The following is a 21,858-nucleotide window of genomic DNA, read 5'->3' as shown; positions in this document are numbered from 1 at the left end:
AGCTACAGTAATGTAACTCGCTGCACAACCTGAATTGTATGGTAGCGTCTGCCTAAAAAAGGATACCAATGTTCAATTTTTATTGGCACAGTTAGCGGGGTATTCATTTGACACTCTTGATCATTGCGGCTACATTAAATGTTGTTTTGAGAATATACTGCTGAAGCGTTCCGCGTTTTGTGGACCAGATATTCCTAGTGGGCCACACTTTGGAAGTACAAGCTTTTGGTGTCAGGGTACTTTATTCATTTATTTTTGGTTTCTTTTAGGAATATTGTGGTAATACTAATAACCATGGTCATTTTAATCGAGGTATGACATTTTTGGACTGTTTTTTCCCTCTGTTTTAGTGTTGGAGGGTGTCTTGAAATTCTTCGGTTCAGGGTTTATAGAGCGAGAGGAGAGGGAGAGGGGGGGGAGAAAGAGAGCGAACGCGTTGCATCTCCTTACCTATGTACAAACACGTGTTAGCTTCATCTACACCTGCCAATTTATTGGTTGCCAAGAGTAGAAGCATGTTGCTGTAATTAATGCTGCTTTACAGTACTTGCATGTGGCTTTGATGTGGTCGGGGAGTGCTTGGAGAGTTTCATTCACACTGCACCTTCTTTGTGTTCTTTTGCAGGTTAACTTAAGCATTGAATGTGCACGGGCTGAAGCTCTGCTTTATTGATTATTCATAGTCATCTTCACAGAACTTAAGTGTTTTTTTTTCCTCTAAGCATATGAAATTCTTTGGTTTTGGGTCTGGGTAACAGTTGAAATAGCTTGTCCTTTTATTGAGGGCGTTCAGCAAAATACTCATGAATAAGCACTGTCTGTTACTGTTGTAAATCAGCATTGAGAAATGTCATAGCTACGTGCTTATATCTAAAATCCGGCTGTCAGGTCATGGTATTTATTTATTGTTTTATTGCGTAGATGCATAATCATGGGAGAAGATGAGCTCAGGACGCATAACATGTAAATAAGTAAACCTGTACTACCGTACGTTAAAATGTGAATTGGCACGTTTAGCATTTTTCCAATATGTGCTTTATTGCTGTTTGAAAGAAAGCACTTTTTTTTTTCACTTGGAAGAGACGGTGCTGAATTTAAACGCTTTCCTTTTTTCGGTAAAGTCACAAATCAGCCCCTTCATTCACAATTTTAGGTTGCAAAAAACAGTCTGCATTCTGTTTAATGATGCATCTGAAAAAAGGCACATTTGCCTTTTTCTGTTATGTTGTTTTAAACGATATAATCTGATGGCCAAAATGTTAAACCACTTAAGTGGCAAAGAGAGAAGACCTGTATTGTTCTTGTTGGTACATGGTTATTTTTACACAATGGTATAGTAGACTTTATGATATTTCTTTTGCTAATTAACCTTTATTGAACAAAATCCGACTTTGACATGCTTTTTATTTAAACGCTGAAACCGGAAATGGAAAGCAATTTTATTTTGAAATTACTCAACATATTCCCAGGCTGACGGGAGACGTTGAGGTCTGCAAAGATGTGAGGAGGAAGGGCAGGAAAAGGGGGGTCTGCAGCCAGACCCTCTTTTTTTCAAGTGCTGCCCTTCCTCGTTATCAGTAACTGATAGGGTTTGATAAACACAACCATAAATGTTGCAGATAGTTTAAGGTTATTCTCTGCATTTTTATTACCAGATCTGGCATATGCAATATGATCGCAATTAAAAATAGTGACATTTTGGTCCAGTTTTATTTTGTACCTTATAACTAGTGCAGGGGTCGGGAACCTTTTTTTGAGAGCCATATCAGCAAAATATTTGAAAATGTATTTCAGTGAGAGCCATACATATATAAACTGTATTTTAAACGTGAATTCAAGAAAATGTCAGTATAATAAGCCTCGCAATGTGTTCTTTTAAATAATTTTGTGATAATACTCACCATTAATGTGAATGCTTTTCCGTTCCTCGCGATTGCTAAAAATCAAGCAAAACGAGCGAAATTATAGTCGGTTTGCCCGGTCCATCCGTGGAGTTGCTGCTGGCAAGTTTGCACCCTGCTCAGTAGCTTGCACGGTTCCTTTCCGCTGTCTCTCGCAGAGTATTTTGATGCGAACGTAGCATGGCGCGTGTCAAAGTGCAAGCTTTACATTCGACCGTTTTACTGATGGTATTTTGTCATTGCAAATTAGACGCATGCCAGAACCAATTCTCTCCACAAAATTTAATCCTTCCTTCATTCCATTCGTCCCGAAGTGTACCATACTCTTCATCTTTTTTTCTAATGACCAAGCGGGCTGATTCAAAAGGGGGTGTTTACCTGTTTCCGCAGCAATGGCAACGTAGGCCAGTATTATCCAATCAGAATTGCTCATGGAGCCAACTGCAGCCCTGAACAGGAAATGAGCAGGAAAAAAAAATCGTTGGATGGATTAAACAAACGAGAATATTTAGTTTTTTCTGCAATCATCAAAAGAGCCTCATATGGCTCGCGAGCGTCATAGGTTCCAGACCCCTGAACTCGTGTGTGTCATGATTGAACACTAAATGTTAAGACAGGCTGAGTGGAAGTCAGTTGTAGATTTGGACAAAAGTGTTTGCCAAGAAAAAAAACGAAAGTGGCAGCTGTTAGAATCCTGTTTTATTGAGATAAAACATGAAAAAAATAGATAAATATTGATGATGGGTCAAAACAAAAAAACTCCATCTTGAAAGGGGAAGTCAACGGTTGATCCGTTTTCTGAAGCCGAGCCATGATTGATCGTTGCCTGAGTTCTCAGCAACTGTGATGTCATTTTCTGTCACAACAAGTGGCAAAATGGCCGCCACCTGAGATGGACAAACACGGATGGGTTTTACTGATGAATTCATATTCCACAAACGCAATATTAATCTGAAAGCCTGGTTTACACTGCATAGAACTTGTAAAGAAAATGGTTGGGTTGACTTCCCCCATTAAATCGCTTAAAAGCAGATGGGAGGGAACTCTCGCTGAACTGGAAGCTAAATCATCTCACATACACACACACACACACACGGGTATAAATAGTGTGTCCGATGGCTTCCGTGTTGCGCCTCCCTCTCACCTGCTCCCCTCTTCACTCATTGGCTGTTTGATGATGACAAATGACCTGTGCTGCAGGCAGATGATACAGCAACATTACTGCAAATTCAATATACACTTCAGCTTTAACCCCAAATGGCACTTAACACACCCTTCAAATGAATCCAAACAATTTAAGGGAGGTGGGGGGGGGAGGGGGGGTTTGCTGTCTATGCAGGTCCTTCTCCTGTACTCATGGAGATAACAAGGCATTTTGAAAGGAATGTTTGGAACGTGGTGGCTATTTGCAACACATGCCGCACAAGTAACACAGGGCTATGGTGCTCCCTCACCAAACCGTTGCAGTTCATGTTAAGGGACCCCGGCGCTCCCATGACCTGTCCAGTGTCCTCCCCATCAGCGCTTATTGAAGCTCAGAGCAATGGGCATTTGTCGCTGCGGCATACCAGCGGGGATTAAAGGGATTGAATTCAGTCGCTGAGTATGGTGCTTTTTAATGCCCCCTCTCACCATGGCCGTGGAAAGAGTGCAGCCTTTGTAACCAGCTAGCCCACCCAGCCACTCACCGCTGCCATGTCACAACCCCATCTGATCTCCTTCAAGGCCCAGTTATTAGTGTGGTTACTGTAAAGTTAGTGTTGGTGAGTGAATTATTGTGTACTAATGTTGCGCTGTCTCGGCCTGATAACTGTGGTTGTCAGACATCTCGACGTGGCCTAAAAAAGCTCAGCCAGATGCTACATTCAAGTGTTGAGCTCAGATGTTTTGTCCACCAGTCTCCTTGCTCTGCGAGGGAGGTAGCAGCATTAATATCTTGTCATTGTGGTGCTTTAGCTAATGATCTTCTAGTGCTAACGTGTCTGCTTTCCGGACCAATGCTTCACAATGTCAGGAACAGGTAATCGGCCCCCGATCTGATCATAAGATGGATCAATACGTCTCTTTAAATAACCTATTTACTCTAGATATGTTAAACTAATTTATTTATTTATAATTGTCACAATCTTGAAGCCAACCAAGGCACAGCACTCAGAACCTGAATGTGTCTCTAAGAACAGGATATTTGCTCTAAAAGCATATGCTCATTTGTGCACAGGAAAACGTTTTTTTAATTGTGTTCTGTGGGAGAGTTGTCAAATGGCTTCCCGGTGAAGGTTGTTGTGGCTGCTGAAGCTAAGAGGCCAAGAGCTCCGTAGACCACCCCTCCCTCAGCCGCTGGCTCTTGACACTTTACAGTTTGAAAGAAGTTTCATTTATGGTGGCGCGCATTCCCTAACGAAGCAGTGGTCGGGCCAAATAGTCAGTCATACGTTGTGCTGAGTCGTTTCTGATCAAAATCCTAAGAACACATGTTGTCATCACCAAAAACCCGCAATCCTGGAGGCAAACCATAAGATCTCAAGGATGGAGTTGTTCAACTACTTTAGAATGCATGGGCGGGATGGGGAATCACTCACAGTGTATGCATATTTTATTTTCTAAAATAACAAATATAAACACAAATATATTGCAATGTAATTATACAAATGGGGATGGGCAAGTACCAATAAGCGATATCAGTATTAGGCAAATGCCGGCCCTAATTCAATGTATCGAGAACTCACAATAGTGGCCGATACATTCACCGATACGAAGTTGGCCTCTTGTGGCGGTTTTTATTCTATTATTTTATTAAATCACATGCATGGCTGAAAGTACTTTTTCGAACTTTGAAGTGAACTGTATCCATGTCAGTCCTTTCTAATTTTCAATGAGGTTCATATCGATGCATGGAATGCATTATTTGTGTGTTGCGACCAACATGTATGCCTATTTGCTAACTCAATTTCTAAATGGCTAATGTAGCATTTTTCTCCTTTTTTCTTTTTGAAGAGACTAAGTGAAGCTGTCATTTATGAACATAATGGAAACAAGGATCCTTCTAAATACTGTTCTGTTTTAAAAGTAGCTAGTAGTCATACAGTAAGGTGGGGGGTAGTAGGGGGCGTAGTAAAGACATTTCTATGGAAATCTGCTTCGATTCCAGAAGCTGTGATTATCAATACTGAATTTTAGCCCTCTGAATTACAATTGAATCGTGTTGTGGCAAGAGATTCCCATCCCTAGTTTTCACATAATAGTCAAATATTGACTATATTTTAGGCTGGTTTTCTTTCAGATGTTATTTTGTTTTTTGTTTTTGTTTTTACACTGCTCTCATTTTTAAATTGGTGTGATCTAATCAGGAAAGATGAATGTATTTTTAGAGGTGTAACGCCCTCCCACCCTACACAAAAAATAGGCTTGCTACTGCATGAAAAAGAGACAGAGACCAGTGAAAGAGCAGCAAACGTTCAGAATTAGGCCATGATGTGATAGCTGGTGATACCTGATGTCAACGACATTTAAATTTGCGTCTATTTGGCTCTGAAAGGTATAAATATAGTGTTCATATGATCTTCAACAATTAGCACGTCAAAATGTTCAGGTTTCCCCAGTGTGGGACAAATAAAGGATATCTTACTGTTTTTATGTAGCTCACGAGCTCACATCTTTTTAAGCTGCCTACTGTGAGTTAAGAAGTGGCTTTGGTGTTTAATTGTTCCCCTACTCAAAGTTGCAGCTAACTAGGTCACAGTTCACCTAATTAAATCTCATATTTGGAGGAATGAATGGCGCCTGTTGGTCAGTTTGACTCCAGGGCTTTGAGCCATTGCACCTTTTTATTTTGGGGACTGTGCATGACTATTCTGATTGATGCAGAACAAAGACTGACCTGTTTTTCAAAGAAAAACATGAAACGAAGCTCTCAAAAGCAGTTTAGTCACTCGGTCTGACTTGTTCAGAAGCAAGCCTCACGATGCTGCAGCTGACCTTCCCAGTTTGCACAATTGATGCTCACACCATCAGCCATTTTATTAATCACACTTGAAGATGAACAGGCACGACACAGCTTTCTCCTTCGTGGTGTGGCTTCTCCACTTGGACATTTCTCATTGACATGAGGCAAACAGGATTTTCTCATTCAATGACGGTATACCTGCTCGTGGGGGGACGCCCTATCGTATGTCCTTGCTCAATCAGCTCTGACATTATCTGCTTTGCAGGACTCTGAGCTGCTACTTCTGGCCTAAGGATTGATTTCCTTGCCTTATGTCCGCCCTGCTGCCACCACTGCTTGGCCACTTTGCTGCTGGGGGTGGCAGACCTGCCATTTCTGAAAATGTTAATTGTGTACTCCGGGAGAGAAGATAAATTGTGATAGTATTGTTCAAATCTCAAATCATAATGAAATGTTAGCCCTCGTACAAACAAAAGAAATTGGCATTTTGAAAACAGAAAACGGTACAAGTGGTGTTCAATTTCGTTGTTTTCTGTGTCCATGGTTTAATTAGCCTTTACCGATTCTGTTTTCAATTTTAAAACAAGTCTATTGAGTTAACCAGATCTCAAACGTCAAAATTAACAATGAGCACGCAAATAACAAATAAGATTGCTGATGGATTGGCTTGGATAATTAATGCACAGAAACTATATTAAATTATCTGCTTACCGACAGCACATTTTTCAAGCATGCGCACACACTGTCTGAACCCCCCCCCCGCCCCCTCCACCCCATTGGAATGAATAACGGCCCCCCCAAGGACAGTTTATTTTCTTTTAAACCAGTTTGTCCAACTTCAAACCGTTTGTCCAAAGTTAAAAAAAAAAAAAAGTCTAACGCTGAATCCACAGCACACATTTTTTCCTGTTATGTTAAAGGCCATTGTCGCAGTGATTTCTTTTTGATTTTCATGAGCTTTAACAATGCAATTGCGGGATCCTCAGTGATCTTCCTTGTGATGAGGTCATGTTTCATTTTTTCTTTTAATTGGCACATAGCCTGCGTTAATGTAATGTGAATTAGCGAATGTGCTCATATATCTAACAGTTTGAATGAAATATTCCTGTCATAATTGTTGGTTGCTCATTAAAAGTAAACAGTGGTAAGATATTTTGTTCTGTATACATTCTAATGGTTTGTCTGGATTCAGCATTTGAAAACATTGGTGGAAATGCCTTCATCTATTATACACCTACAATACAATTACATTCTTACATATTTGTTTACCAGTATCATGTTGTTAAGCAAGCAAAATGCAAAATTTTCACACTAACTTTTCAAATCCAAATACAAACAGAAAAATGTAGTTTCGTGATAGTTGAAATATTCTACTTGATGCGTGGACACATGGATATGTTCAGGGGATTGCATCACAATTTAAAACTGTCATTTTCCTTTCATAAACTTTAAAATATGCATGAAATCATGAAATAGCATCAATTGATGTCCCCAATTTGATGGCTTTTAGCCAAGCAAGAAACGAGAAAAGCAATTTATTTTTGTGAAAATGAAAGTAACAAGATTTGCACTTTTGTTGTCTTTATTCTTACCAGGCGCAATCCTGGGACGCTCCGAGACGCAGGAGTGCAGCTACTACAACTCCAGCTGGGAAAAGGAACGTACCAACCGCAGCGGCATTGAACCGTGCTATGGCGATAAGGACAAAAGGCGGCACTGCTTTGCCACGTGGAAGAATATTTCTGGCACCGTGGAGGTAGTCAAGCAGGGCTGCTGGTTGGACGACATCAACTGCTATGACAGGTACGCTTCGGGGAATTAAAAGAAGGCAGCTGTACGAAAATCTATTTTAGATCAGTTTGCTCAGACTTGAAAAGACCAATTCATGAAAACCATAACTATACAGTAGTTCTCTCTTTTATCACCCCCCCCCCCAAAAAGTTTTAAATGACGCAAAGTGCTATGACGTTGCCGTCTAGAAATGGGTTCAGCCAGGAGAGTAAAATGATGTTCATCGCGCTGATATCCAATAGATTGTTCTTTAGTCCAACATCACTCACTGTTTCCTGAATTTGCGGTCAATATAGATTTGGAACCCTGGCTGAGACGGCGCCGCTCGGCCTCCCTCGAGAGTTCACAGCAAGTCTAGGGCGGCTGCCACTTCCTCTGTCTTATCTGATGGCTATGAGAGTGTGAAAGACAGAGTGGGAATACTGGAACTCGTTCAAATGTATTTTCGGAGTGTTCTGTATTGTTTCGAGGCAAGGAAATGGCAAGTGTGTTTGCATGTCTAAGGGCGTACTCATTATAGGGAATCCATGCCATGCTGCAGCCTACGTGACACACTGCACGTCTCTCCCGCCAGGATATTTGAGTCTTTTTTTTTTAAATGCCTAATTTCATGCACAATTGATGTTGCAATCTTGAGCACCCCCCCACCCCCTCTTTCTTGTGCCCCACTCAATGACATCACTTAAAAACACTCATCCCCCTAATCTGTGATTACGACACATTCAACTTGATTATTGCAGTTTTTACTTTTCAATTTTAACACGCATACACGAAAATTAGTAACAGCAAAACACTGTGACCATGTGTTGTAACCTGACAAAAGTTATTTATTATTTTTTTGCCTTATGCCCTATGCTGTGATTGTATTCTAGGAAGGCGGTTATATGAACATGGCCAGAATATCTCGGACACAAAATAAGGATTTTGTTAAACATACTACAAAATGAAAGGTGCATTTAAATATATCCTGTCAGTATGAGTGGCTGGCACATGCTTATATTATAAACAATCCATTTCTGATGAGTATTACACACAGGCATGTAGTCATTGCAACCGTTGCACATGCTTGTATCAGTTGTGTTTGAACTATTAACACCTTTAATCCAACTCGAGTCATCTGCAAAAAGGTGAAATGCTGAGCATAGCAATTCTGCTTGTAAAGTATTGTTGACACAGGGCAGTCATAGCAGAGTCCAACTTTCACTGGAAACTAATATAACTAGTCCAACCGTCCAGAATTGTTTGGCCATTCTGTACATTAGGAATTCACAATAATTATCGTGCCGATAATAGGAATTGTATCTCCCATGTGAACCCAGTAGAGGGACATGGAGTAGTTATTTTGGTAAACTAAAAGAACATCTAGCTGGTCTATGCTGTTGTACAATTTATTTCACGCACGTCTTCAGTCATAAGTCTGTACTCATTTGGGTGCACACGCCATTTGACATTCATTCACTGTATCTTTTTACTATGCACAGAACTATGGCTAGAGTTTATTTGATAAGTAAAGTTTTTTCTTTAAAAAAATAATAAACAGGCAATTCTATAAACAGATCTGTATTTTATTTTTTGTTACAATAAAGTTTTCATATTTGGTTAGGGGAGATCTTTAAGTATTTCTTTCTTTCTTTCAGGTGTGCACAAATTACACTTAACTTAAAATTTAGAAAAAGAAAAGTTATCAGAAGGCGGCCCGGTAGTCCAGTGGTTAGCACGTCGACTTCACAGTGCAGAGGTACCGTGTTCAATTCCAGCTCCGGCCTCCCTGTGTGGAGTTTGAATGTTCTCCCCGGGTCTGCGTGGGTTTTCTCCGGGTACTCCGGTTTCCTCCCACATTCCAAATACATGCATGGCAGGCTGATAGTTACACTCTAAATTGTCCCTGGTGTGAGTGTAGGGCGTGGATGGTTGTTCGTCTCTGTGTGCCTGCGATTGGCTGGCAACCAATTCAGGGTGTCCCCCGCCTACTGCCCGAAGACAGCTGGGATAGGCTCCAGCACCCCCCGCGACCCGAGTGAGGATAAAGCGGTTCGGAAAATGGATAGATGGATGAAAAGTTATCAGAATCAGACTTAACAGGAATTTATCAGTACCGGCCAAAAAAAATGCATCCCCAGGTTACATGTTCTAATTTCTCATTTCCTCCCTGCAGCAATGAGTGTGTGGAGAGGAAGGAGAATCCCGACGTTTTCTTCTGCTGCTGTGAAGGCAACATGTGCAACGAGCGCTTCCTCTACGCACCCGATACCACCCCGCAAAGCGACACACACCAGTCAACAGCCTACAGTATGTACTGTCAACACTCTCACACACACAGGCGCCCGCACAGATGAGACGTCATGTCAATAATGGCCATTTATTTCGTTGAGAATCCTTCGTACTCATATTAACACATATTTCAATGCTCTTGCGTAGTCAGTAAGTTATGAATTCTGTGTTTTATTTGCACCGAACAAACATTACCAAAGGTGCACCTTTACTTTATATACATGGTTGACTGTTGTGAAGAATGTGTAACGGGCAGGACACCTGCTGTGCCCTCTGCTTTTGATATCTAGAAAGTTGAGGAATTTGCAAAGTAACCATCAGGGTGTTTGGTCTTCATTTTATGCACAGTTGACAGATACAGTAGTACATCTGTTTGGTCGCACATACCGTATATGCCAATCAAAATCAAAAAGATACTGTGAAATGCATAAACACTTTCACCTTGAGAACATCTGTGTTTGCCAGACGGCCAGCCAGTCCAATTTCAGGGTGGTCGCTACTTTGGCTGCCTGAACACAGTTTATCCAGTTTGTAGAGCATAATTTTCAGTCAGCTGACAAAGTGTCATCATCTGTGTTTACCTTTAAAAAAAAACTTGTTTTTGTTGCACCATTCTTGTGTAAACCTGCTGCAGATGTGTCTTGGTGAAATCGCCGTTTCCTGGCATATTCTGTCGCCCGCACACACATTGCACTGCACTCATTCGTGCTTCGGTTTTCGTAACCATCACTCCGACATACCTGCTTATCATATTATGATAAATTTCCTGACACGTGGCTTTTTTCTAATCACTCTGTTTAAACTGTACTACCATTTCGCGTGAGATAAGTTCCAGAAGCATATGCAATAGGTGTAAAATCTGCCAGATCGTATAAAAACACTAACTTCTTTTTCTTTCTTTTTTTTTTTTTTTACTTTCCTATAATGAAGCAGTGTCCATGTTCCTACCGTCCTTAACGTTGCTTTGATGAGCACGTAAGCCTACTATGCTATTGTATTAAAAGCTGGTCATTATGGTGATACTTAACATATATTTTTTGAGGCGGTACCTAGTGTAAAAAGTTTGAGAACCACTCCAACACTTGCATGTATATTTGAATCCTCAAGTGTCCCCCCCCCCCCCCCCCCCGCCATGTGGGTTCTGCACAACCTTTGTTTGCCCTTATGTTGACGATGGAGATCAAAATGTCTTGACAATTACGAGAAAGGTCCGATGTGGTTGACACCATGTGATGGAAGGATGAGCACGGCCAGCACGCACCACCCTGCTCCTGTAGGGGTCACACACAGTTCGGAGCTCTGTTATTTTTGGCTAGAGGATTAAGTGATGTCACAAGATGGATTTGCTCATCCTGCTGTGTGCATGTGTGTGCATGCAGTTACACTTCCCTCCAAATGTTTTGGAACAGTGAGGTCAACTCTTTTATTCTTTCCGTAGATTGCTCATTTGAAACTGAGATGAAAAGATAAATACGCGAGACAAGAGATCCACATTGCGGGGTTTATTTCCAGGTATTTAGATGTGGATCTGATTCACAACTGAAATGATAGGTCTTTTTTTTTAATCCACCCATTTTAATGCTTGGAAAAGCATTGAAATGTATGTTTTGATTCCCAGATGTATGAATGTCTACACTCGGCTCAGGCTTTGGTCTAGTTGTTCCCAACGTTAAAACTAGGAATCTATCCAAGGGTTCCTAATAGCAATTGTGTGGCTGACAAATTGAAAATCAATCAGAGCCTTGCACAGTGACCAATAAAACGATGGTAATGTCTTGAAGAAGAAAGAAACCACGAGTGTACTAACAGACTGTGAACAATTAGGTGAAAGATAACTGCAGCAGTTGGCGATTTTTCATTGTGAGAGCTGTAAAAAAGGCCCAAAAACAAATGTTGGTGAGATCAGCAACAAACTCCAGAGGGCAGGAGCGAAGGTTTCACAATCTACTGTTTGCAGAAGACATTATGAACTCAAGTACAGCGGCCACGGCAGAAGATCACAGAGACGAGCTTCATGAATTTTTGAGACAACGATAAACTTTTAACATAGTGATGGAAAATTCCAAACTTTGGTGACAGAAAGAAACAAACATCTGTGACACTCAATGGACGTATTGCCAGGGCTTGCCTTTGCAAGCTTCTACTGGGACGGGCTCACTAATCTTCATTGCTGTCGCTCATTTTGGGCAGTGGAAAGATGAATTCAGAAGTACAGAAACATTTTCTCTGCCTATTGAAAGAACACTGCAACCAAACTGATTGTGATAAGATAAGATATCCTTTATTTGTCCCACACTGGGGAAATTTACAGTCTACAGCAGCAAGATTGTGGGTAGAAAGAAGAAAAAAAACAAACACCGTTCAATTAAGTGCAATATAAATACAAATATGGATAAGGTCGCGGTGCTATTTACAATTGTTTTTCACATCATTTAATTTTTTTTTTCCAGCAGCCTTAAGCCAATATGCTTTATTGTGGAGCAATGCTGCAAAACACAATTCCAAAACATCAAAGGAGTTCATCAGTGTAGGATTTTTGATCTCCTGACGTGAACCCTATGGAGTATGCATTTTACCTGCCCCCCCCCCCCACCCCCCAAAAAACCCGAAAGAGGCTACGGTCAAAGCCTAGAAAAGCATTACAACGGACGGTAGCGTCCATTTGGTGGTATCGATAGGTTAGTTATGCAGCTATTGCAAGCAAATGATTTGCAACTAAATCTCATTCCATTATTTACTGTCATTTTCAGCGTTCCCTGAAATAAAGAACACTTGCTTATAGTGAGCTGACCCGTCGATCTCTTTTCTCGTATTTATCTTGACGATGTCAAACACAAATGTTTTTGTCTACAGCTACAATAAAGCAATGACCCTAACTCAGTGGTTCTTAACCTGGTTTCCATCGAACTCCAGGGGTTCGGTGAATCGGTTTCAGGGGTTCGACGGAGCCTCTGTCATGGAGGTTAAGACACACCCGACTCAATATATATATATATATATATACATGTGTGTGTGTGTATATATATATATATATACTGTGTGTGTGTGTGTGTGTGTGTGTGTGTGTGTGTGTGTGTGTGTGTGTGTGTGTGTGTGTGTGTGTGTGTGTGTGTGTGTATATATATACACAGGTTTATACACAGTATAATGGCTGGTCACCAAAATGTAAAATGTTTAATGCTGTCATTCCTTTCCTTGCAGCCACATCCAACCCTTTCTCCCAGAAGCCTCAGCTCTTCAGCACTCTGCTTTACTCCCTTGTTCCCATCATCGGACTGGCCGCTGTCGTCCTCTTCTCCTTCTGGATGTGGCGACACCACAAGTTTGCATATCCGGCAGCCCTCGTCCCTACGCATGTAAGGAAACAAACAAAAAAAAAAACCATGCACACACACACACTGGGCTTCATTAGCCCCGTCCGCGCCATTTTCATCCCTCATCCTTGCTGTCAATTAACCTACATGGTGGGGGTGTCCACTGAATTTGGAATGCAAAGTGGTTTCAGCACATCTTGCTGGGCCAGCTCTTCAGTCGAAGTTCCTCAGCAGCAGGAGACAAGAAAAAACATGCAACTTCTTCATTGTATGGAAGAATAGTCAGGGACCTCTGCATTATTGATGACGCTTTATATAGGCAAACAAACCTAAACACAGAAGCGCTCACAGCACTGCCTTGGAGAGTGGCGGTGGTGGGTGGATAGTGTGGGAGAGGGAGAGAAGAGAGACATGCAGTTCTCTCAGTTTACTGGCTGAATCTACACGGGCCTGTAGAATAGTAGACCGAAAATACTATCATGCCATGAAAAATAAATCACTACAAAGAACCAGATCAGACATGTTATCTGGAATAAAGAATAGGTGAAATAAGAACAGAACAAGATCTCAAGAACATAACACATTGCCCCAGCGATCACGGGAAAAGCAACACCAATCAAGGTCATAGAAGTGATTCTGTATATTGTTTGTGCATGCAATTTACATCCAATACACTCAGGCTACGTTCGCACTGCAGGACATGATTTCCCATTCGCATTTTTTGTGTGTGTGTGTGTGTGTTAAATCCAATCTTTTTATATACTCGTACATGTTATAAAAACATACACCATGCAATGCGTCCCTGATGTGACACACATGCACAACATTGAGTGGACACACAAAAGAAACGCGACACGGAAGGAAGTGTTTACGACAATTAGTGTGGTCCGGCGTGTTCGAACTCATCTATTTAACATCTTATGTCAACAGAGGAGAGACGCGGGAGGAGGTAGAAATATCTTGGGGAAATGATGTGGCGCTTTTTGAGCTCTACATTTCATAGAGACATCGACTAAAGATTGTCACTTCTTTGTCGTGCGTAATAATCGAACCGTTTGCTTGGCTGAATTTCTACGGTCATCACAAATGTCAAATTTATGCTTCATGTTTCAAGTGGGATTCAATTAAAGTCCACACTGTTACTCAAAACGATGCAGATTCACGAGTGATTATATTGTCACTCGTCTCCCTCCCAAGGACTCTCTCCTGGGCTTTTGATGATCTACTGATCAGATGTGTATCGATGCAGATGCATCGCATGCATGTCTGATTTATATCCACATATGAAAAAAAGCTCAGGTCAGATTTGGGGGGGGAAAATGTTAACTGTTCACGTTGCATGGGGGAGGAAACGATGCCTGTCGCATATGGGCAAAAAGATCGAAATTGAGCTGGAGTATGCCTCAGAGGTGAAAATTAGGTCACAGTAATTTCTGTAGAAGTCATCCTTCACGCTTTTCTAAGAACCTCACCTACTTACGGCACTCTTGGAAAGTAGCAAAAGCAAATAGTCTACGTCTAGACTTGGTTATTCTGCTTCGAGGGCTTGTTTAGTGATTGATTTGACTTTTAGGAGGCAGCCAATGAGGGGGGGAGGGTTGGGACAAGCAGTATTTCAAACTACTTTATTATAGTTGTCCTGCTACTGATGACATCATTGTAAGGGGATCTGTATTGGATGAAAAGGGGTCAGATTGTGTGGATGTATGCATGCATGCATCTATCTATCTATCTATCTATCTATCTATCTATCTATCTATCTATCTATCTATCTATCTATCTATCTATCTATCTATCTATCTATCTATCTATCTATCTATCTATCTATCCATCTATCCATCTATCCCCATCTATATCTCTATCCCTGTCCCTGTCTCTGTCTCTCTCCCTATCCCTATCTACCTATCTATTTCCTCTTTTTTTTGGTCATAAAATTAAAGAAAAAAAATCTTTACATACAAATACATGGACAAAAATGGAGCATTAATTGCTTCGTTTTTATACTTTGCTCTGCAACGCTTTGGGTCCATGTGACGGTGTGAAAAAGATGACGGAGAAAACGACATTCACACGAGTGCTGAGATTCCACAAAAAATGTTTGTTTGATGCTGAAGTTCTATTGAACGCGTCCGAGCGTGAGCAGGCATCCTCACCCAGCAGCACCCTAAACTAAGATGCGTGCCTGATGACATAGCTTCTTGGTGATACACAATCGGAAAACTACATTACGAAACGCAGCAATGTGCGCCGTTCATTGTTTGAAGCTTTACTTTATTAATGTCGCACTATGTGAAATCAATTCATTGGCCATTTGAGATATTAATTTTGTCACTGCACTAAGTAAAATTTCCGTTATTTATTTTTTTTAGATTTGAATTTATTTGAGACAGGATATTTAATTTTTTTTTCTCTTTACATCATTCTTTTGCTTCACCGCTGATGTCCTGCAGTAAAAGATGTTTAGTCATGTAAACAGTATGATGTTGGGATACCTTTGTTTAGATAAATGAAAATTAAGACAGTCGGGACAGTTTAGATTGGCTCCATTTCTGAACTAAGCATCAACAGTTCATGTTATTTTTTTATGAAAAACCATTGGTGGAAACAATAAGCCTTGGGCATGATTAATAATACATTCAATTAAAAGTAGTTCCATGCTTAACACAGAGTCCTGAAGGCGTTATTGATCCCTCCTTTTAATGCTCAACCGTATCCCTTTAAGTTGCTCTTTAATACTTGTCCAAAGACGTTTAACTAATTGAGGACCCTGTCCTGCAATTCACCGTGTCAACACATTTAAAACAGTTTGGTGAAATGATGCATAATCACGCTGAATAATTCATCAATGTCTTTATCATCACATTATGGAACAACTTTTGATAACTCGGCAAAATAGGAGATGTGATCAACTGCAGTCTTCATAATAGTATGAAAGCGATCCATAAAGTTTTCAGTGCTTTATATTTAACTGTTTTTTTTTCCTTGACTGCAACTTAATGGATAGCCGTGATGTTTCAGCTGCAAATCTTTGAAAAGGCATAGGTTGCTTTTAACTACATCTATCATTAAAAGCAGAAGGAAAATTATGCCGATCTACTGGTTGATGTCAGTACATTAACGTGCAATCAAGAAGACTCAACTGTATCATTAAATTGATGATTAAATTGAAGGGGTGTTATATTCCTGTTGCCAATCCTGCTGGAGTATGAAATGAATGATTTAATTAGTTTCCTTTCAGTATAATAATTTGTAGAAGCAAAAAGTGATTCAAGTATCATTTAGGTTTTCAACTATAGTTTCTCTATTTGAACACTGGGTGGCAGTGAAGAAGAACTCTGACCAAACATCATATCATGGCGCTCTACTACATCGTTACTACGTGAATGAATAAATAAATATAAACTTGACTGTGAGATTATTGCAGCGATCAAACTTGAATGTCAGCACGTTCAGACAAGTCCAAACAGTAACCGCCGCCCCTTCTGAAACTCTTGCGACCATCCAAGGTTTCCGCAATGCTCAGCTGCGCGCAATGAAGCGAGATGCTAATGCTAGTCCTTTGCCGGCGGTGACGTTCGTTCCCATAGAAGGCAAAGCCAATTCATGTGCGTTGAAAATAAGCGATATCTTGCTCGTTCGTCTCAAGCGTTTTTCATGAGGCTTTTTTTTTTTGTCAACTCTAAAACTTGAGCCTTCGATACAGACCTTAACATCCTTTATTTTTTTATGAATGAACAGAATGCAGCTACACTTTACAGGTGTGCGCTGTGGTCATTGTAGTCACTCTGTTCCCACAGTGTATTGCGTGGCACAATACATTTAAATAATGAAGTCATAAGGATCATAATCAGATTGTGTGATCATGACTTGAGGGGAAAAATGGAGCAAAACGGTTGCCAAAAACCCCATCCAGGATGAAATGCATGCAGCAGAATAGCCGTTTCTTCATGGACCGCATACTTGCCATCAGGCCTCCATTTTTCACACCTGTGTGTGGCAAACTGGAATTGATTGTCTCAACCTGCAGAATTTACACTGAGAGCCTCGCAGCACTTAATCATGAATGTGCACCCTGTTTTCAACACGAGCTATTTTCAAGTGTGTATTATTTTTCTTAGAACTACCTCGATTCTTGTATGGGTGCCAGTCACTGGGAATTTTGCATATCGTTGCTAAGTCTTTTTATTTGGTGGGGGGGGGGGTGTTGAAAGATCATGGCGCTTTCTTTCCTCTTTTTTTTTTGTTTGTGAGTCAAACACTGCAAACCTTCTTGCAACTAAGTGTAAGGGGTGGTCTTCAGTATAATTCATTCCAGGTAACAGCTGAACATTGGACCAATTTGCTCAATACAAAAATGCTCGAGATGCAAACAATGGAAAAGACGAAGCTGGGATTCTGAAATTCACTTTGCTTACTTGTGTCTTGACATAATCGCTGCTGCATGCTAGAAAGTTTCTTTTTCTTTTTTTTTCTTCTTAACGTTCGGACTTGTGTCGTCTTGCATTGCTCTCATCCTATTCTTGCCTTTAGTTTTAACGATACCATCAACGTTCCAGACCTGACAAAGTTGGTGTGAAAGGCAGGAAGAAGTCCTTCCATCATCGACTAACCGTCAATCTCTTTCCATCCTCTAACGAACATAAAATACCAATAATTTCTCTGTTTGCTTCTTATGTTCTTTTTCATAAAGCACCCCTTTCACATTATGGTGGAGGTAAGAGCAGTTCAATTGTAGTTAAAACACTGTTAATTTCTCCTTTCCTTTTGGGTTCGGTATGGATTCTACACTTCTTTCCCAGGCTGTCATTTTCTAATTCTCTTCACTTTTCCACAGCATCTTGTTCATTTAATACCCAGCACATTTCTGTCTGTATTTTTTTTTTCTTCAAATATTTGTATTTTACTGCCTGGGTTTATTGCACGCGTGAATGTCTTTTTGTGTTTTCTGCTGAAAATATACAGTATATTGTGCATGGTGGAAAGTAGGTGACTCCACAGCTCCAAATGCAGCCCCCCAGTCCCCCCCCCCCCCCCTTTTTCATGAGAATGTCTACATGTGATGTCTCTGTAACATTTTGTGCTTGAATCTGCTCCACCGATGGCCAGTTCGCTGCCCTTTCCCATGTTGACACGAAATTGCAGAGCAACCAAATATGCACCTCCCACCCCACCATTTTGTCACTGTCAAAAGGACCCCAAGCCTGAGCTGAATGTCAACTTCCGGAATGCCGTTCTGTCAACATGCAAAGCCAAATACACGACTCACTAAAAGCTCAGGGCGAAACTTCAGGATGATACTAAAATGCACAATATTCTTTAAGCCTTTAAATGCACATGTCCAACTATTCAATCTTTTAGGTTTGTTTGTTTTTTTTGGGTGGGGGTAGACTTTTCTGTTCTCGAACAAGGATTGAATTGGTAACGTAACAACAGGTGTTGGTTCTATGAAGGGACCGGTAAATGTCCCGGTTCGGTTACAATGCGTATTTTAAATCGTTCATTTCATCGTGCTTTTCGACATCATGAAACCAAGATGACACGTAACAATTGATCAACAGTACCTCATCGTTGCAAGGTTTGCACCAGGATGGTCTTAGAGATAAAGGGGTCACTGAGCTCATCGTCTCATCAGCAGTTTGTGATGCAGAAGAGACCGGAGAGGAGAATCAAACACCTGTTTAGAATTATTGCCATTCAGCGCCTTGTTAGAGGACAGCAGGTTGTGTAAAAAGCACCGAAACATTGAACAGTTGCGAAGGCTCTGGTGCATTGTGGGTTAATCCTAAAATGTCACCCGAAAGCCGAATATCCCTCACCTTTTGTGAGTAGTGTTTCAGTAGTTACACGCACTTGCACTAAATGTGTATAAGTGCCAATTCAAGGAAATATCAGGCTGACTCGATTAGTGCCTGTGAGATGGCTGATTGTTGAGAGGGACGGTGTGAAGCGGCGGATTGTTGGTGCCTGGCTTTCTGTTTTGTGCTGACTAAGCGTTACGCACCTCCGCTGGATGCAATGGCGCTCTCTGAGTGGGCAGGGGATCCAGTGACTCCTGACTGAGACCTAATCTGACCCTCTGCAGAGACGGTCTTTCTGTAGCCTGTTTTTAGACTGGACCAACTCAATAAAAGATGTGCCATCGGGTTTTCTAACACGAAGCAGACCCAAATCATGATTAGATCTTGAAAGGTTTAGGAGTCGGCTGTCTCTCACTGAACCTTTTCTTATTCCTGACAGACATCCTCAAGCGCAATAGATATTCAGCTTTTATCAGCACGGTATGGTACAGGCAGACAGAACAAAATGGATAACATTGCACTATGGTTTTGCTAAACATGGATTCAGATTTTCAGGCCATGTTTACACACACACACACACACACAAAGACAAAAGCAACAGTTTTTTGTTTCTTTGTCTTCTGACGTTATTGAAACGACTTCCGTTTATACTGAACTGTAACCCTGAAAAGTCATTTGCATAACTTGCTGGACAGCTACTGAACTTTCCTCTCATTCTAAAGCCATTTTTTGCACCGCATATATTGCAGTTGAAATTTTCAGCTGCGGGAGAAGCGCGTGTCTACTGGAATAGCGCTATCGAGCTCATTTATCTTGAGCGGCACTACGACGTTACAACGGCCTTGTGTTCGACAATGCGCCTGCAGTACTTTGACACCATTTTCAAACTGCATTTTGGCCCCCCCAATACAACATTGCTGTGTCAACAACGGCCTAAGTGACAGATTTCATTCGTGTGTATTTTCGAAATGGGACCTTAGCTGCTCAACTTGCGAATTGGCCTGATGTTTCGTTTCTCACCAGAATTGCTGGAATATCTTTCAAATGCTTTCACAGTAAACCAATGCTTTCCCCTTCAACAACACCTGACGTTTGTTTTCTTCCTTCTTCTTAGTTTTGTCAGACTTTATGTATGCGAGATATCCGCAGCCTTTTGTCTGGAGGTGATATTTGTATGCTGAGCCTCGCCCTTAACTGGCCATTCAAACAGCCTCGGATTGACAAGCTTGCACTTCCACTGCATGAACACAATGATGGAGTGGATCCGGTCGGCCTCGGGTTTTGAAACTTGCCCCAGCTTATCGCGTAAGCCCCTCTGTTCAAGTAAAAACAGGAACCTTGCCGGTGTGGCAGAAAGATTCCTTTGTTCATTTCTCTCATACCATCACTGCAGAGGTCTGGAAAGTTTCCAGCGACACATCTACTAACATCCGAGTCCATCAGTCATGAACCAGCCTCAATGGGCAACTTTTTTAGCTGTGCGAAATGTGACCCAAAAGCATGCCTTGTTGTAACCCTGCCCTTGCTCGATGTTTCTCCCTCTGTTTGCCAACAAACCCGAGCCCCGCCCTCTCCATGATGTCACATGTGAAAGTGATCAGATTAATCCAGATCACTTGCTGTGTTTAACCTGTCTTTGATTTGGAACACTTGCTGTCTTTTGCTTTCACGGACGTTTTTATGTGATGAACAGGCACACCCGCACGTGGGTTTTCAATCTTATTCGTTTACCGAATTTCCAATCGGGAGGCAATGGACATTTTCCTCCTCGATTAGAGCAGAAGCAATCTACTTTTGTCTTCAAAAGACAAAGTAAAAGTCCCATTTAAAAAAAACAACAACAAACAAACGTCATACAGATTTCGCCCGGAATTTTTCAATACAAAGATTGCAAACAGTCTCGCTTGACTGGACAGGTGCCATCAGACAATTCTGTTAGAAAGTCATGTAAAGAAAAGACTCAAAAAGCCATTCATGATTACTACTGCTGGTAAAGTAACATTTCCAAGTTCTTATGTATCGCACGAGCGCACCGTACAAATAATTTAGCCACTGATAGTATGAGAAGTAAAAACAAAACATGTTAACTAGATGAATGGAATAAGTGCAATGACTCAACGCAACTCACGTAACACTCGGTTCCACATGAGGTGATGATGAGCAACATTTTCACTTGTCACACGATTGTAAAAACATGTTCAAACATAAAACAACTAAATCTTCCTTTAACTGTGGTAACAATACTATTCAACTTTTGAGTTTAACCAGTATGCCTTCTTGGCCTCCAGTCTTGAGGCGAGTCCAAAGACCGGCAAACAGATGCAATGTTAATCCTTTGCTTGTGGAACCTGAGGCCTTGTTAGATACTGTCAGGCTTCTCACGAGACATCATGCATGAAGGTGGTTCCAATCTTACCATTTGTTCGACTTCCAAGTACCATGCCTGTTGCTCATTATCACCTCTTGTGGAACCAAGCGTTACTACATAGTGACCTGGTCGGAATGCGGAACATGATTGCAAGGCTAAAAGCAATGACGGGCCAGCTCTAATTCAACACAATTTTAATGCTTCGCCCTCTCCGGCAGGATCCCGGCCCTTCGCCGCCATCTCCTATCCTGGGACATAAACCACTGCAGCTGATTGAATTGAAGGCCAGGGGACGCTTTGGATGCGTATGGAAGGCCCAGCTTCTGAGCGAATATGTGGCCGTGAAGATCTTCCCGATTCAGGTGTTCATCTCTTGATGGATTCGAGTGTCAGTGGGACATCGCAAAATGTGAACAAGAGAGCAGTGACTTTGAATCAGAATGGATGAGGAGTTCACAAGCATTGTCCTGTC

General features: G+C 41.2%; 1 protein-coding gene across 2 annotated transcripts in view; it reads left to right on the top strand.

Moving 5' to 3' along the window:
• Positions 1 to 21,858, top strand: part of LOC147209963 (activin receptor type-2A-like) — a 38,503-nt gene that overhangs the window by 8,239 nt on the left and 8,406 nt on the right. The window contains exons 2-6 of one of the 2 annotated variants that reach the window (XM_086126233.1): positions 7,440 to 7,647; positions 9,791 to 9,924; positions 13,108 to 13,262; positions 17,911 to 17,934; positions 21,605 to 21,748. In XM_086126233.1, the coding sequence (XP_085982359.1) occupies positions 7,440 to 7,647; positions 9,791 to 9,924; positions 13,108 to 13,262; positions 17,911 to 17,934; positions 21,605 to 21,748 (665 nt within the window). The remainder of the gene's footprint in view (positions 1 to 7,439; positions 7,648 to 9,790; positions 9,925 to 13,107; positions 13,263 to 17,910; positions 17,935 to 21,604; positions 21,749 to 21,858) is intronic. The other variant, XM_086126312.1, reaches the window with a different exon arrangement.

Source organism: Hippocampus guttulatus, chromosome 1 (genome assembly GCF_054856545.1).
Source record: "Hippocampus guttulatus isolate MCC_2025c chromosome 1, RoL_Hgut_1.0, whole genome shotgun sequence".
NCBI lineage: Eukaryota > Metazoa > Chordata > Actinopteri > Syngnathiformes > Syngnathidae > Hippocampus > Hippocampus guttulatus.
Note: the sequence above shows the minus strand (reverse complement) of the source record. Positions and strands in the feature narration are given on the sequence as shown.